Here is a 17012-nt window from a genome sequence, read left to right as displayed (position 1 = left end):
TTTTCTTACATACACTATACATTCTTCTTATTAAAAAAAAAAAAAAAAAAGGTTTTAAGGAAGAAAAAAAAAAAATTTAGGAAAAAAAAGAAGGTATACAATTCGTTCTTTTTTTAGGAAGAATTTAGTTTATATAGAGGGAGAGGAAGGTGGATAATTCCTTTCTCTTTTTTTTAATTAGAATACAGAGTATAAGAGGAAAGAGTGCATAAGAGAAAGGAAAAGGGAAGGTTGTTCCTATTACAGGAAAAAAGAATTTTTTCAATGGAAAAACATTTAAAAATAAGGAAAAAGTTAGAAGAAAAAAAACGCGGAGAAGGAATGAACGAGAATGAAAAAAGAAAAAAAAAGATTAAGGAAAAAAAAAATTTTCCAAAAAAAAAAGAAAAAAGTAAAAGGAGGCGCATACGCAGAATTTTTCTTTTTCTGTTGAACAACTCAAACTAATTTGTAAGAGCAAATTCATATAGGAATATGCTCATTAGGGAATAGGTTGCATTAAGTTTAAGTTTAGAATTGTATAAAATGATAAAAAGAGAATGAATAGTGTGACTAAAGGGGAAATATATATATATATATAATATATGTATAATGAAGTTCTGTAGAAATATATAAAAGGGAAGAATGAAGGAAAAATGAATGAATGAAAATTTCCGCACATACTACGTCCTGGAAGTGAGCCAGTGAAAGAATAATAATGTAGGTGAAAGCAATGTGTTGCATGTAATGCTGGATGAAATGTTATTCTTACCTAGTATGCGATGAAGTTATTAAATAGATGGTAAAAATGGATCCGCCGAAAAAGTTTGAGGACTTGGTGGATGAATGGTACAATTCAAAAGGAAAGAGTAAAGAGACGGATGCGGTATGTGCAGAATTTAAGAGTGTCTTTAGCAGTATGTTAAAATCGTTGTTTGTACATTCATATTACAATGAATATAATATATGAGAATATACAGGAAGAGTGATATAGGTGTGTAATTTTTTCATTTGTAGGGGGAATTATTTAGAGAACTGCAGGGATATGTTGACGAGTTTATGAAAGGAATTGGTGGGAAGAATGATAGTGGAATTGGAGAAGTAGGATGCGCAGACATTACTGTGAAAAAAAAAGGAATAGAAGGAAGAGCGAAAACATGGTGCGTTTTCTTATTACAGAATTTATGGAAAATAGAAGAGTTGACAAAGACAGAGGGGGACACAGAAATTTGGAATAAAAAAATGAAGAAATATGTACGGTGCGAAATCATGAAAGTATGGCTTTATATATACCAAGATATGTACTGTGAAGCTGCTGATGTAATGACACATGCATTTAGTAAGATTAAATATTTCTGTGAACAGATGAGCACAGGGGAAGAGTGTGATGCATGTGAATATGGAACACTGGATCCTATGCGTGTTAATGATAAAAGTGTCTTAGAACATATTTTGGACAAAATACAAAAGGGTGAAAGAATTATAAGAATGGTGAATAATTTACCATGGGGAGGGAAATGTGAAAGAAAGCCAGGTAGTGAAGGAGGGCAGGATCGTTCCGCCGTGGGTAGGGTTAACGATAACGCTAGGGTGAAAGAAATCTTAAGTCAAATAAAGGATGAAATTCGTACCAAAAGTACAGGGTCATCACCGGATCAACAATCAAAGCAAAAGTTAATGACCAAAGAGCAATTTCAATTCCTGTCCCAATTATTGCCAAGGTGGATAAAAGAACACGGTATGGCCAATGTGGGCCAATTTAAGGTAAAGAACTTTATATATGTCAAAAAAGGAAAGAAAGAAATGGAAATGGGAAGGGTGGAAGGAATATGTATTACATATACATATATATACATATATACACATATATATGTGTGTATAATTACTTCTTCCTTCTTATTATATTATAGATAGGAATCTGGGCAGGTTTGGGGCAAATGTTTAACAACCTCATGAAAACACTTGGACCAGGTGAGGAGCCGGAAATAGCACCATTATGCGCAACGGGGAAGAAGGAAAGTGGAGAAGAAATAAAACCATGGGAAGACAAGGACAAAGGATTATGCAAGGGCATGCTAAAAGTGATGTTATACACAAATGGATTAACACAAAAATTAGCAATAAGGGATAAAGTCGCAGGTGAAGATGAGGTAACTACATATCTAAGGTGTCTAGTTGGGAATATAATATTAATTGCACTATATGGAAAGCACTGCCGTTTTGATAGGGTACTTCCACATGTATCAAAAGTGGTAGAGGACAAAGTGAAGGTTCAAGGAATGAAAATGACGGATAAGGAGTGCTATAACGTAGATCTGGAGAAAACTGCTTTAGGGGGAAAATTAATAGGTAAAACCATAGGAGAGTGGGTGAATGAATGGGACAAAAGCAAAATAAGGAACTATGAAGGAATAATGAAGAATAATGACTGCAGTACCGAAGAAGGAAAAAATGGGAGTGAACAGAGAAGTGAGCAGAAGGAGGCGGACAATAGTGTAGGAGGGAAGGGTAATGAAAGTATAAAGGAACTGAAAAAAATAATGAAAGAAGGCAAAACTGTATCGCACGAAGGTGCAGATGAAATATTGAAAAAAATAGAGAAAGGGGAAATTAAGGACGGTGATGACCTAGGGAGTAAGGTCGACGATAAAATAGTACAAGAGAAAATGAAAGCAGCAAGTAGAGCAGGTAAAACATATTTTTAAAAATATTAAATAAAAAAAGGGAAGGGAGAAGAAATTTAAAGAAGAAAAAGAATAAAAGGAAAGAAGGAAAAGAAGGAATGAGGGATAAGTAAAGAACGAATAAAAAGAATAAGGAAAGAAAGAATGAAGAAAGAAAAAAGGAAAGAAGGAATAAACAAGGAAGGAAAGAAAGGAAGAAGGAAGGAACAACCTCTACGGAAGGAGGAAAAGGTCTATGGAGGAAGGAAGGTTGTTAGGTGGTGGTTGGTGGAAGGAATGTTGTTAGGGTGGGTGTTGGTGGAAGGAAGGTTGTTAGGTGGTAGGTGGAAGAAAGGGGTGTTAGGGGTGTTAAGGGTGGTGGGTGGAAGGAATGTTTTTCGTGGTGAAAGGAAGGAAGGGTCTAAGGATGAAGGAAGTGAATGGGGAAGGAGGAAGGAAGGTAGGTTCCGGGTTAAGGGTAAGATGAGACCTGGGTTAAGGATAAGGTGGAAAATAGCTGTGTTGTGTGGAGAATAAGTGGAAAATTGGAGAATAGTACTTCGGGTTTAGGGTTTCATGTTGTAGGAGTTGGATTTCGGGTTTACGTTTAGGTTTAGAATTTAGGGTGTAGGAGTGGAGGATCAGGGTGTAAGTGTATAGGAATTGGATTTAGGGTTTAGGGTTCAGGGTTTGTGGTCTGGTGTTTAAAAGAAGAAAGGGTATTTTGAGGAGGAAAATTTCCTCGCAGACAGGTGGTTAACTCCGATAAATTAAAAGAGGTACTTCTGCCTGTTCGGGGAAAAAACTCCTCGGAGAAAGGCAAACCAGAAAGTGGGGGAACCTGAAGCTGGGTGAACTGGACAAGGGAGAAAATGGACAATGGTACAACAGAACAGACGAAAGGGAACCGGACAACGGGTCTAACGGGACAACGGGGGAAGGAACCGGACAAGGGGGAACAAACCGGACAGAGGAGGTGAATCGAACAGGGGGGATAACTGGAGAAGGGGGACAAGCGGACAAGGGGGGAAGGTAACCGGACAGGGGGGGGTGAACCAATGAAAGGGGAGAATTAGACAAAAGGAAGGACCAGGACAAGGGGCACCCGTTCAGGTGCATCCGAAGGATGCATGCAAAAAGAAAGAAAAAGAAAAGAAGAAAGAAAGGAGAAAAAGAAAGTGGAAAATAAAAGGGTGGTTGAAGAAAAGGAGAAGATGAAAGAAGAGGAGGGTAGAAGAAGAGTGTAGAAAAAAAAGAAAGAGAGGAAGCGAAAGGGAGGAAAGAAAAGGAAGAAAAGTTGAAAGGAGGGATGATCTAAGAAGGGGAAAGAAGGAATCTACCCTACGACCACGACTCCTTCACACGCCTTCATACACCCACCTTCCTTACCTCACTGTTTCTCTATTCGTTTCTTTGTAGATGAAGACTGTAAGGAGAAGAAAGCCTTGTGTGATCGTGTGAAATGTGTAACGACTAATTGGTTCAAAGACAGAATAACTCCAGGCAAACAACCGCAGAACTGGGTAAGTGAGAAACAAGATATTGTCCACTGTAATTAATGGCACCACTATAAGGAAGAGTAGTATTCTCCATACAAAATTAAAAGAAGAAAGGTCGTCCCATAGATCCTATGTATACCCATAGAGTATGCATATATATATTCCATTTCCCCTTTTCCTTTGGCGCAGTGTACATTTTGGAATAATGATATCGAAGGTGAGCTACTGAATAATTTGTCTGCAGCTATGACAAATGCAGAGACCGGAGAGGGCGGCATATGCAAAGATATAGGGCAGGACAAAGATGGTACAGCGCATAAGGAAGCAAACAGAAAAACTTGTGAATACATTGTGAAAGGATTAAAACGTATTTACGAAATCCAAGCATATGGGACTTGGGAGGGGAATGATGCTGCGAAAAAAAAGAAGAACAACCAAATATTTGGTCAAACTATGTCGTGTGCCTTACTGAATATTTATGTAGATGAATTGGTCAAGAGGTCGAAGGACGCATGCCCTATCGATGAGAACATAATAATAGAAGCATTTCAAAAAGGAAATGAACAAATGAATATTTTGTGCAAGGGAGGGAAGGATAATTGTGTTGAATGCACAAGGGATACGAGCTATGCAAAGTGCACATTAGACGTGGAGGAAAAACTGTTCAATAAAAACAAAAGTGAAGAGTGCGAAATAGGCAAAGACAATAACGGAGCCAAGATAGGGGACAAGGTGGAAGGACTACTTAAAAAGGATATCAAAGTAAAACGAACTCTGAACAGCATATGTAAGCGAAATATTTTTTCTCGAACCTTCCTTCAACCTAACAACCCACCTACTACCCTACCACCTAACAACCCACCTACTACCCTACCACCTAACAACCCACCTACTACCCTACCACCTAACAACCCACCTACTACCCTACCACCTAACAACGACAACCTACTACCCTACCACCTAACAACGACAACCTACTACCCTACCACCTAACAACGACAACCTACTACCCTACCACCTAACAACGACAAACCTACAACCATATCATTCCATTATCATGCGCAAGAGAGTTCATATACTTTCTGTCACTTCCCCCCACCCTTTCCCCCCTTCCTTCTTCTTCTTTTTTTTTTCCTCCCCCCATAGGCAGAGATTGCACCAAGGGGTGTAAAACCTTATGTGATCGTTTGGAGTGCATAGCACATAATTGGTTCGAGGACAGAATAGATAACAGCGGGAATAAGCGGGACTGGGTAAGGGAACAATGCTATTCACTTTGGTCAACTTTTTATTTCAGTGAACCGTGTGTCTTATACATGCAACAACGGAAAGGGACAACTATAAATGTTACATATATATATATAACTATATATAGGTATATATGTATGTATTATATATATGTGTGTGTGTATTCCGTCATTCATTATATGTCCTGTTCTCCTTTTTTCCTTCCTGCTTCCTTTTCTTTGTGCAGTGTACATTTTGGAATACGGATGCCAGAAATAGACTGAAGGAGCTGTCTAAGGAAATGGTGGAGAAACACACAACCATGGGTACACTGTGTGAGGGCGCTGATGAAAAGAATACTATAACAACGGACACAAAAAGGAAGGCTTGTAATTATATTACTGCTGGGTTAAAGTACATTTATGAAGTTAAGGAGAATACGGGAAAGGAGAACAAGAAGATTGCAAGGAATTATAGATTAACAGATCAAACCATGTATTGCCTATTCCTGAATGCTTATGCAGATATGCTTATACAGAAAACGAAGGGACAAGTCTGTCTTATTACAGAAAAAGAAATACAAAAAATGTTTGCTAAAGGAAATGGACAGATGGATAAGTGGTGTGCGGAAAAACAGAATGGTAAGGGTGGTGATTGTGTTAAATGTGAAAGGGACCCAAACTATAAAAATTGCACATTAAGCGTGGATAGTAATCTATGGACAAATAAAAAAAAAAACAATGAAACGTGCGCAAAAGACGGAAATAATATGAAGGGGGAGGTGGAAGAACTGCTCAACCCAACTAAGAACAAAGATCAAGAAGTGACGCAAGCTGTGAATGCTATAAATACTATAAATAAGAACAATACCTTATGTGATCGTGTAAAATGTATATACTATAGGTGGGGTGAAAACCGAAAAAACCCAGACATTAATAAAGGGAAGCCACGCTGGGTAAGAATCATTATTGTGTGCTGTTGCCAAAGACAAAGGAATCGATAGTGTGCATATTATACGCCCTTATTGGGGAGTACAACCACATATTGTGCACTATATATGTACAATATACATATATATGTATATATGTAGACGTATATAAATATATACATATATATCGATATATATATATGTTCCCCCTTTATTCTTATGTGTATTTGTAGCCCCAATTTTGGAATCCGGACGTCGAGACTAGACTGAAGAACTTGTCTGGAGCTATAAGTAAGAAGAATGGAACTTACGAAAGTTTATGTGAAAATATTCAAGATGGGAAAAGTGGCCCAGATTCTGAAGCAAGCAAAAAGGCTTGTAAATTTATTGTTCTGGGATTAGAACATATATATCAAATTCCAAAGGGGACTGACAGCAAGGATCCACAGAAAGTTCTGGACGACCAAATGTTCCATCGAACTTTCTCTTGTATGTTATTGAATATATTCGCTGATGAAATGGGGGAAAAATGTTCAGCCATGCAGCAAGACATATTAAAAGGCATACAACATGCCTTTGGTAAGAGTGAACATATTAAAAAGAACACATCTCCATGCAACGAGGAAGGTGATTTGTGTCCATTGTGCGAAAGGGATCAGAGCTATACATCTTGCAAAATACAGGATACAGACGGAGACCCAATAGGGAAGAGGATGAAAGAGATGCTGAACGGGGATAGTGGAATAACACAAACTCTAAGTACTATAACTACTGCATGTCAACCCAAGCCAGCTGCTGCAAAACCTGCCCCAGAAAAATCAGCAGCATCCGGAGATCAACAATCATCCCAATCATCATCACCAACAGAAAATCTAGGTAGGTCTGAATCATCAGGTGATGCAGCACCAGCATCTGCACCAGCAAAACAACCTGAACGGGTTCCTGCCAAACCCGAATCAGCCGCCACTACAACTTCTAATGGTACTCCTGAAAGTACTGCTCGAGGTAAGAACTGTGATCCTGCAAGCGGAGCTAATAGTTTAGAAGATGCTGCTTCATGTCTCGATGTTTTGGATGCTGAGTTTCAAAAAAATAACAGTAGTGTAAGTAATAAGGATGATAAGAAATATGACCAAGGTATCTTCATTACTCCAGGTACTAAACAGGCTGAAACTACTGCTATTCCTTCAGGTACAACGGAGATTACAACGCCATCTACTGGCGTAGATGCCCCAGTTATTCCTTCAAAGGAACGTCCCCCTGCTCCTAAACCACAACCACAAGGTGAATACCAAGCGACGCCCGTGGAACCTCAACCTCGTGGGAGTCAAACTGATGCTGACTCCCATGGTCACTTAGTTGTGACCGGTAACTCGCTGAATAATACTAACAAAGTTACATGCAAGCCCGAGTCTAACCATCAATCTAACGGACATTATTATGAACTCTCCGATGCATTCGGTGGGGGTAGCCCCTCATCTACGGAAACTGCTCCAGCAGAGAAGATTCCAGCTAAGGGAGCAAAGGTAGATGATGATAGAACTCAGGTTCATGGTGGTGCCAGAAGTCAAGACACTGCTGGTACTCAGAGTCCAAGTGTACGAGTAGGTGGAGGAGGCCGTAATTCTGTTTTAAGAGCACCGAAGACTCTGAAAGTAGTCAGCGTAAAGAAGGAAGGGATGGTCAACCCTTCCGATCTCCTTATCCCATACCTTCCTACCATTCCTGTCCTAATTGGTACTTCTATCATAAGTTATCTCCTTTGGAAGGTAAGAAAATTAAAAAAAGAAAAAAAAAAAAGAATTAGAAAAGAAAAAATAAAACAAAGGTGAATGAATCAATGGGAGGGGAGGTGTAGGATTTCGCATTTTAGGGAGTGTATGTGCGTAGGATTTCGCATTTTAGGGGATGTATGTGCGTAGGATTTCGCATTTTAGGGGATGTATGTATAGGATTTCACATTTAGGATATATGTAGGTTTCCACATTTAGCGTGGTCTATTTCACATTTAATGTTCCGGGTTGTAGGAGCAACAATGTGGCCTGGTATTTTAGCTGTTTCAGGGAATGAGAACAACAATGTGTCCTGATCTTTAGCTGTTTTAATGTGTGAGGACAACAATGTGGTTTGCTACTTAGCTGGTTCAGGGTTTTTAAGAACAACAATGTGGACTGGTACTTTTGCTGTTTAGGGGGGTTATATACCTAAAGTGTGAATACAGAAAAAAAAAGAAATGAAGAAAAAAATGGAAAAAGGAAAAAAGAAATAAGAGAAAGGAAAAAAATAAAGAAAGAATGAAAGAAAGAAAGAAAAAAAAAAAAAAAAAAGGGAACACATCTTTTAATCTTTCCTTTTTTTACCTTAGTTGCACATATTGCTCTTATATTATAGTGACTATTATAATCATAATAATATCTTTTAACACCCTAAAAAAGCCTTTTTTTTTTCTTTTCTCGCACCCTTTTTTTTTAGTATTTTTTCCTTGGTAAAAGAAGAAAACGTTACAGAAGAGCTCATCAGGTACGTGGTCCTCCAGCTTTGGAAGAACAACTCCTTGATGATGTGGACGACCAGGATGATGGTCCACATGAATATACCTTAGTAAAGGAACGAAAACAACTAAGATCTGTTCCAACGGGAAGAACGAAGAGCCCAAAAAAACAGGGCGTTGGTCGCCCTGCTGGTCATCGTGTTGGTCGACGTACCATTATTGATATTCATTTAGAAATCTTAAACGAATGTCAAAAAGGGGGCCTGCATTCGATGAAGGAAGACTTTTTTGAAATTTTGGTTCAAGAATTCATGGGAAGCGAATTTATAAAAGAAGAAAAGGTCCCAAAGGATAGTGTTCCTAAGGAAGTGGTTCTTAAGGAACAGGTTCCAAGTTCAGTTTTATGATTTAGGGAGGGAGACTCTGCTTTTAAGGAGGATGTTCCTAAGGAAGACTTCGTTCCTAAGGAACATCCTCCTTAGGAACACTTTCCTTAGGAAGAAACAATTTGTAGCCAAATTGTGGATGCTTATATTTGGCAACAATGGTGTGTTTTTGAGGAATATGCGCGAAATGGAAGAAAACATATGTATGATAAGGAAATTTATTTGGATCATTTATTACAAAACACTTTGACATTATTGTTATATAGGCATATAAATAGAAGTCACATATGGTAACAACATTTTTCTTTCTTCTGTTTAGGAACATAAACAATGTGCTATAATGTTCACACTACATTTCCTTTTTTTGTTTTTTCTTTTTTTTTTTTTGTATTTCACTAAAATATTCATGCTCATGTGTAATTAATGTGAGTGAGAAAAAAAAATTTTTTCAGTTTATTTTCACGTGTTGGGAAATTTTTTTTGTATTGAACATCTAAAATGTTCATTAAATTTTTTTACTGAATATTTAAAATATTCTTCTTACGCATACGTAGAAGGATCACCTACCTATGTACCCCGTAGACACATGCGTGGTGCTGCCCTTTGCATTTTCCCCTTCTTACAATGTACCATAGTGTTATTCTAAGACAGAAATAGTTCTATACGATCCCCCCCGAAAAATTCTATCCTTACATATAAATGGTAATATGGACCCGCCGTTCCGTTTATATAGACGTCCTACCAAATTAACGGCAGTACATGTTTTAGTAATGAATGTTCAGTATATGAATACCCCTATAGAATGAAATTATAACGTTCGCATATTTATAGTTTACATTACTTATGACCTCACGCTTCCCTTAAAATCCTATAATTCTTTCCTCACTCAAACAGTTCTTATCATATATGTGCAATGCATGTGTTTCAATTTTTTCGGCAATAAAATAGGAAGTTATTTTTCTCATATAATAAAATATTATAATAACAATTATAATATTTAAAAAGAGTAAATATGGTTTGCTTAAAAGTTTGAAAATTCATATACCCAAGAAGTTTACGCTGAATTATTTAAAAGTTGCCTAAAAGCACTTGCTATCTTATGAGACATTAGAAATGTGGTAAAAACACAATAAGGATACTTCATTCTTAGTTCCATTAAGTTTAAAATAATACCTAGGAAAAATGAACTCCCTTTCTCACAAGGCAACAATTTATTAATATTCTCTATTAATAATGTGTGCCACCTTTAAACAGAAATTATTATAACCTCGTAATTCTTAGTACCTACTTTTTAAAAACAAAACACACAATTTACATTTAATTTCTAAAAAGTACCTTAAACATAATACTATGCACATTTTTTCCTCTTTAATACATATTGTACGTAATAACCTCAGCAGTAAATATTACATATTTTTCGTGGTTATTATGTTAATTGTAAAATAGAGTTCAATTAATATACTATTTTAATCGGTGCCAAAATGGGAGATGACAAAAAAATTGCATCGAATTTTCTCATAATGATGATACTACGTTAAAAGGGGAGTTCGCTCGAGGAAGTAAAATAAAGGGAAAAAATTTTGCATTTTTTTTTTTTTTTTTTTTTTGCGGTTTATAAGGGCTTTTGGGGAAAAACAAACGAATGTCGACATGGAAGGAGTCGCTTGGGTCGTACCGCGCTTCCGTTGTGTCATCAGCATGGGGGCCGAGGAAACAAATGAGTACAATAGTTCGACTACTTCGCGGTTCAGTTACTTGGCCGCTCTGCTAGTCGTACTTTCCAATAAAGTAGTCCTTATCGAAGTGATAAATCCTTGCGAAACCATCCTCACCCCCGGACACAAACCCATCTCCATGTGGCAGAAATTTGATGGAGTGCACAGTTCCGAAGTGGCCCTTGATGCTTCCCAACTCGTTTGCGTGGACGATATCGTACAGTAGTGTCTGAAATTTTCCCTCCCCCGAGGCAGTGGTTGTAACATGTTCTGCTGCCTGACCACCAGCTAAAATTATGTGATTCTTGGGGTTGTTCTCATTCTTAAAAAGGGGAGAGATATCACACGTGTTTAGTGGCCTGTCCGTTGTGTACTCATTAATGACCTCAAAGTTTATTGCATCCCTTAACGTCGCAGTTCCATCAGAAGAGGACGTCAGCATAATCATCCTTTCCTTGTCGAATGCCATATTTGTAACCTCCTTTGAATGAGCTTGTATTTTTCTCATTTGATGTCCATCCTCGGCATTCCATATGATTATTTCTCCATTTTCATGTGCAGACAGAATTAGTTTATCGAAAAAACACCACCTCACTTGGATACACCTACTTTCGTGTTCCTGTTTCCATATCACTTCATTGCTTTTTAAATCGTACAACTTGATGAATCGCTTGTGTTCCACCTTCAGTCTATCCGTGGCAACAATTATTTTGCTCTGGTCAAGGGGATTCTTGTTAAATTCCACGAAACGCACCGGGCCATTCTCCTCCATTACAGTGAGCGTCTCTCCAGTATACACGTCAAATATGTATATCTTGTTCGCGGCGGAAGAGCATACGATCCGTTTGCTGTCGTAGGTCACGTCGGAGTTGTACACGGCGCCGCTGCATTCGTAGAGACCTTCGGGGGGGGAGCAAACACATGAGGCGGTGAAGCAATGAAAGTGGTTATGCAACAACGTGGTTATCCCATCATGTGGTGATGGGGATGCCAAGTCCTGGGGACGCCTTGCCACGTCTACGCGAAGAGCACCCGCATCGCATTCCCCACATGAAAAAAGAACACCGCAAATGGCATCACATCATCGCCCATCGTCACTAGCTACACTTACCTATTTGATTCCCATCGGCCAGTCTCCACAGAATGAACTTTTTATCCTAAAATGGGGAAGGAGGGGGGGGGAAAAAAAAAGAAAGAAATTTTTAAACAGGTAAAGTACGTGATCAGTGCAATGGTTTGCCACGCTTATCCGCGCTAAGCGCAGAGGAGGAGCTACACGCAGGAAATCTCCACCATAGGACACCCCCCTGGAAAAAAATACTAACCCTGCCTGTGGTAAACAGTAAGTCCCCATCGTAATTTGTGTTCACGTGCGTCAGAGGACGATTGTGACCACACAAATATTTCCTCTTCATTGTGCAAGTATCTACTCTTTTGATAAGGTTAAAAAAAGGGTGACTCTTTTTTACCCTCCTGGGTGATTAAAGAGACATCCCCTTGGGCAAGGCAGTTTTTTTTTTATTCTTTTTTGTTCGTTGCCTCCTAGGGATGAGTGTTATTTTTTGTAGCGTATACACTCAGCCGTTTGCAGAAGTAGCTTCAAAACGAGCACGGGGCGCTCAAGAGTTGGTCACTTCGACGCTTTCACAATTTTGTGTTTTTTTTTTTTTTTTTTCCTTAAACAGTTCTCCCCTGCGGGGCTTCTAGGCTATGATACGTGACGCGCTGACACTTCACTGAGCATGATATCTTCTTCCCGTCAGGGATCGACTTGGAGATTTCACGCGAATCCGCTTCAGCGTGGCATGAATGTATCCTGCTGGGCGCGGCTCTGATGGCTCTACGCTTGGTGACTCTGTCGGCGCGTTTCCTCACTTGTATGCCTGTGTCATTTTAGCCGTGCCTGCAGGGGGACAGCGAGGAAGTATACGTGGGTGAAGTAGGAAGGGGAACGGGTGGGAGCTCATACCGACGTGAAGGTACCCGTATTTATGTAGGCGAATGCAACGCACGTTGGCTCCGCGGGCGAATCATCCCTGTAGATTCTCCGTTCTACTCTTGACTCTTTTTTTCAAACTTGTGGTTGTGTTAATATTTTACCGGAAAAGGAGTGGGGGGAAAAGGGCGGCTGTTCTCAATTTTGTTTGCTGCTCGCTGCTGGTTCTTTTCAATTTTTGGAAATTTCTTGTAGCTTTTTAACTACACAGCATGGCAACTCCTCCTTTGCTATTTTTCCATTCGTTCGCTTTATCCTTCGCATATTTTTCTCACTTTGCGAATTTTGCTTTTTTTTTTTTTTTTTTTTTGTAAATTTTGCAAACCGTTTGCTGGGGGTTAGCGGCATTTTGTAGCATCTTTTTTGCCTTTTTTCTTTACGCCCATTTTTTCCCAGTGCACCTCCCCAAACGTAGGCAACCCAGCGCGCAATCTGCCCTTCGCCTATCGCGGGATTCCCCCCCGTGAGAAGAACAGCTGCGAGATACTACCCCGTCGAGGTGGGGAAAAAATTACCAACGCGCAATGGCAACGTGGCAATAGACAAACCGATGAAGAACCCATGAACGGATAAACCAATAGAAGCGACCTCTGTTTTCCTCCCGCCCTGCGGTGCTCTTTCCATTTATGGCGCCCAGCGGAGTATGCCCTTTCGTAGCAACGCCGATGAGAAAAACGAACCCTAAAAGAAAACATATCCCTAGGGGCACCGCATAAATATATATATGTATTTACCCACAAGCAGTAATATTATATGCGATGTATACCGCCCGCGCTGCGCAAGAACGTCGTAAGCAGGCCGCCAACACGCCCCTGCGCCTCCTTACCCCTCAGGGTCTCAACCCTCGCGCAAACCTAGTAGCGACCAAAAAAACATAGCCACACCTTATTTATGCCCCCGTTAATTGTTCGCGGAGCTCCCATAAGAGGTAACTTAACCGTTTATCTCCTACTACGCACTGCTTCGTATATATATATTTTTTCTTCTAAACCCCCCTTTGCCACGACCAGCTACCATTTTTCACTTCACAACATTAGGGAGAGAGCGGATCTGCATAGCAATGAGAAAAAAAAAAAAAAAACGCAAAAAAAAGGGTGGAAGAAAAAATAAAAAAAAATCAGCGAACAAAAATGCCCCCCCGCACCTTTGCACTTGTGCGTTTGTTTGTGTTTGAATTTATTTATTCTTTTCGTAATTACATTTAGCATACGAGAGGTAAGTACCCCCTTCTTCCTACTTTTTCTTTTTTACGATGCCACGAGATGACTTGACTGTAGGATCAAGTGCGAGTTTTAAAATGCCATTTTAAAGTGAAGGAATTATTGCGAGGAAAAAATTGCCCTTCTAACAAATTGAAAAAAAAAAAAAAAAAAAAAAAAGTTATTCAACTAGGCTATGTCGATGTGTTTCATATATTAATCAATCCTGTGTGCTAACTTTTTCATCTGTTAATACGTCACAATAAGTGTTAATGTGTATTTGTGCACGTGAGAGTGTACTTGCCGACTGAGCGAGCTACCGAGCGAACTTCTTTTCTTTTCATTTTTTCATTTTTTCTTTTTTTTTTTTTCCTTTTACGTGGTTGCGGTTACGCATGTGTACATATTGCCTGTACACTCAGTCCTTCCTGACGCATTGGGGCGCTTGCTTGTTTGTTCACACAGCTTTAATAGACCAGACCTGCCCATGTCCCACGGGGGTTTACTCAAAGTGAATGAAATACATATGCCTATACATATACCTATACCTGTGCTTATGCGTGAGCGCGTTTTTCCTGAACGTTTGCTTGTACCAGCGTGTGGGTATCACACAGAGAGAGACCCAATGTGTCTCCACGTCCCTGCCCCACTCGTCTAACCCAACACAAATTTGTGAAACCCTTGTGACGTTTGCCCCTTGGCAGTCTTTTGAGAACCGTCGGTCTTCTCGCCTCACCGTTGCGTCGTTGCATCGTTACGTTTGCAGACCGCGTTAAAACGATAGGAGGAAAAACCTCTCATTTTCTTCGACGCGATTAGCGGAAGAGAGAGGTTCCCTCTCCCACCACCACTGAGTGTGTCCCTAGATGAATATACGCGTGTGAGTTATACATGGCTGCTTAATGTTTGCCGCTGCACACGTGTACTTTTTTACCCACGCTAACTTTACATGTGCTGCGTCTCCCAAAATAGGTCCTTCCCCCCTCCTTCACATGTTTAATCATCGCCATAGCCCCCCACCCTTTTGAGAAAGCATCTAACAAAATTTTTCGCATTTGTTTCTTAGCGCATCTGTGGATATGCACGGCGCCCAATTTTTTGGTCATTTTTTTTTTTCGCGTCAATCATCTGAATAACCCCTCGTTGGAGTTACCTTCACGCGGAGCAAACTTTCCATTTTCATGATTGCTCGATGAGCAGTGAAAGAGAGGAAGTGCACTCGCCCTTTGTGTGTGTACAGTGTATGCTCCATTTTTGCCCGTGCCTTTCGCGGACAGCGTGTAGTGCGCCTATTTGTGTGCACAAAAAAAAAAGCCACGTGGTCTAACGTCCATCGTTTGGAGCGTGCCATTTGTGGCCTATACATTACCGCAGACCAATTAGTGCTATTTTTTTTTTTTTTTTTTTTTTTTTTATTTCTTCCCACCCCGCGGTTATACACTATACACGCTTTCCCACGTGTTAGAACATGTTCGCCTTGCGTACGTGGAAAGCAAGATTACCTCTAGTTTCCTACAGTCGGCCTTACCAGAGTAGGAACACATCCAAAACGGTGATCACCGCGTTAGACTTCTCCTCCCCCAAGAGATAACACACAATTGCACTTACATATCGTCGAGGCCTCGCCAGTTTACTAACAAAAAATGAAAAATGAAATACTATATGGAACGACATTTATTTTGTTCCTCGTCAGCTACTGCTTCCAGCCATTACTCATCGACATTATAAAGTACAATGGATGCGGCAACTCCAGCACGTTCATATTTCTGCTGCCGCACTACTTGTCCATGATAATTGTAGGATTCCTACCGAAGAAACAAAAGTTGAAAGAGTGCAAATGGATGAAGATCTTTTTTGTTTCCATGTTGGATTTAGTAAATCAAGTGTTAAAAAAAATAGGATTAATATATGCAGGCTCAGCTCTGTACATTATTATTGACAGCTGCACGTTGATATTTACAGCAATATGGAGGAGACTACTGCTGAACAAAAAGATCAACTGTTTTCAGTTGATTGGAATTTTATTAATAACATTTGGCATAGCTATAAAGTCGAATAATCTCAAATTTGAAATTAACAAAGAAGAAATTATCGGAGTTTTTTTAATTATTGTGAGTAATATCCTCATGGGACTAACATTTGTACTCAACGAAAAGTACATGGGTGAAATGGAAGGACAGAACATTGTGTGCTTAATGGGCATATTCAGCTTTTGCTTTGTCAGCCTGTGGACAGTCATATGGACTATCCCGAACTTTGATCATCTCATTATGGAAAATATAAAGAAGAAGAAGGGAAACGTTAACACCATTTGGTTAAGTTTTTTGGGACTCTTCGTCTTTAACTTCATCACGTCGTCCACCCTGTGGTACATCATGAAGATTAGCGGTTCACTGACCGTTGGAATTCTCAAGGGACTCAAAGTCGCCATTATTTTTCTTTTCAGTCATATTTTTTTTTGTAAATATGATTCCAAGCAATGCCTCAACTTCCACTCCTCCCTTTCAGTTTTTTTTTGTATTTTGGGGGTCCTCATATATTCGTACAACGAATTTCTGTTGATCCTTATGAGCAAGGTGTATATGTGCACGCGACCGAAGGTCATTGTCTAGGTGGGGGGTTTTGCGTGTGTGTTGCCTGTCACACTATACAGCTTTGTGTGTGTTTTTTTTTTTTTTTTCTCATTTTTTGCCTGACCGGTTCAGGTGAATTGTCGGAAAAGGATTATTTCCCGGTGGCGTGTGCATATGGTTTGGCTAGTCATTTTTCTATCACCCATGCGTTGCCATGTGTACAGCCTTTTTGCACAGCTTTATTGCTTTAATTTGCTTTGTTAATCTGCTTAGACACCTGCTCATTCTTATGCGTCTTTTCTTCTCTGCTTTATTTTGCTGCCCCTGACAGAAAGTACAACCCCTCTTTCGTCAGC

The 17012-nt window shown here is 39.6% G+C and overlaps 3 protein-coding genes across 3 annotated transcripts; 2 read left to right on the top strand and 1 right to left on the bottom strand.

Annotated features, from left to right (window-relative positions):
• Positions 1–787: 787 nt before the first annotated feature.
• Positions 788–9194, top strand: PCOAH_00005100 (SICA antigen; the record flags this gene model as incomplete). Its single annotated transcript, XM_020057325.1, has 10 exons — positions 788–865; positions 997–1743; positions 1890–2667; positions 4062–4165; positions 4331–4928; positions 5288–5394; positions 5616–6323; positions 6530–7451; positions 7581–8065; positions 8769–9194. 10 exons carry the CDS (start codon positions 788–790, stop codon positions 9192–9194), a joined length of 4953 nt encoding a protein of 1650 aa, XP_019912945.1.
• A 1746-nt stretch (positions 9195–10940) lies between these two features.
• Positions 10941–12303, bottom strand: PCOAH_00005090 (Eukaryotic translation initiation factor 3 subunit I; the record flags this gene model as incomplete). Its single annotated transcript, XM_020057324.1, has 3 exons — positions 10941–11788; positions 12000–12045; positions 12214–12303. The coding sequence occupies 3 exons, from the start codon at positions 12301–12303 to the stop codon at positions 10941–10943; spliced, it is 984 nt and encodes a 327-aa protein (XP_019912915.1).
• A 3423-nt stretch (positions 12304–15726) lies between these two features.
• On the top strand, positions 15727–16695 carry PCOAH_00005080 (Transporter/permease protein; the record flags this gene model as incomplete). Its single annotated transcript, XM_020057323.1, has 1 exon — positions 15727–16695. The coding sequence occupies one exon, from the start codon at positions 15727–15729 to the stop codon at positions 16693–16695; it is 969 nt and encodes a 322-aa protein (XP_019912942.1).
• Positions 16696–17012: the final 317 nt, after the last annotated feature.

Source organism: Plasmodium coatneyi, chromosome 3 (assembly GCF_001680005.1).
Source record: "Plasmodium coatneyi strain Hackeri chromosome 3, complete sequence".
Lineage (NCBI taxonomy): Eukaryota > Apicomplexa > Aconoidasida > Haemosporida > Plasmodiidae > Plasmodium > Plasmodium coatneyi.
The sequence above is the reverse complement of the archived record's forward strand: the minus strand, read 5'-3'. Positions and strand labels throughout refer to the sequence as shown.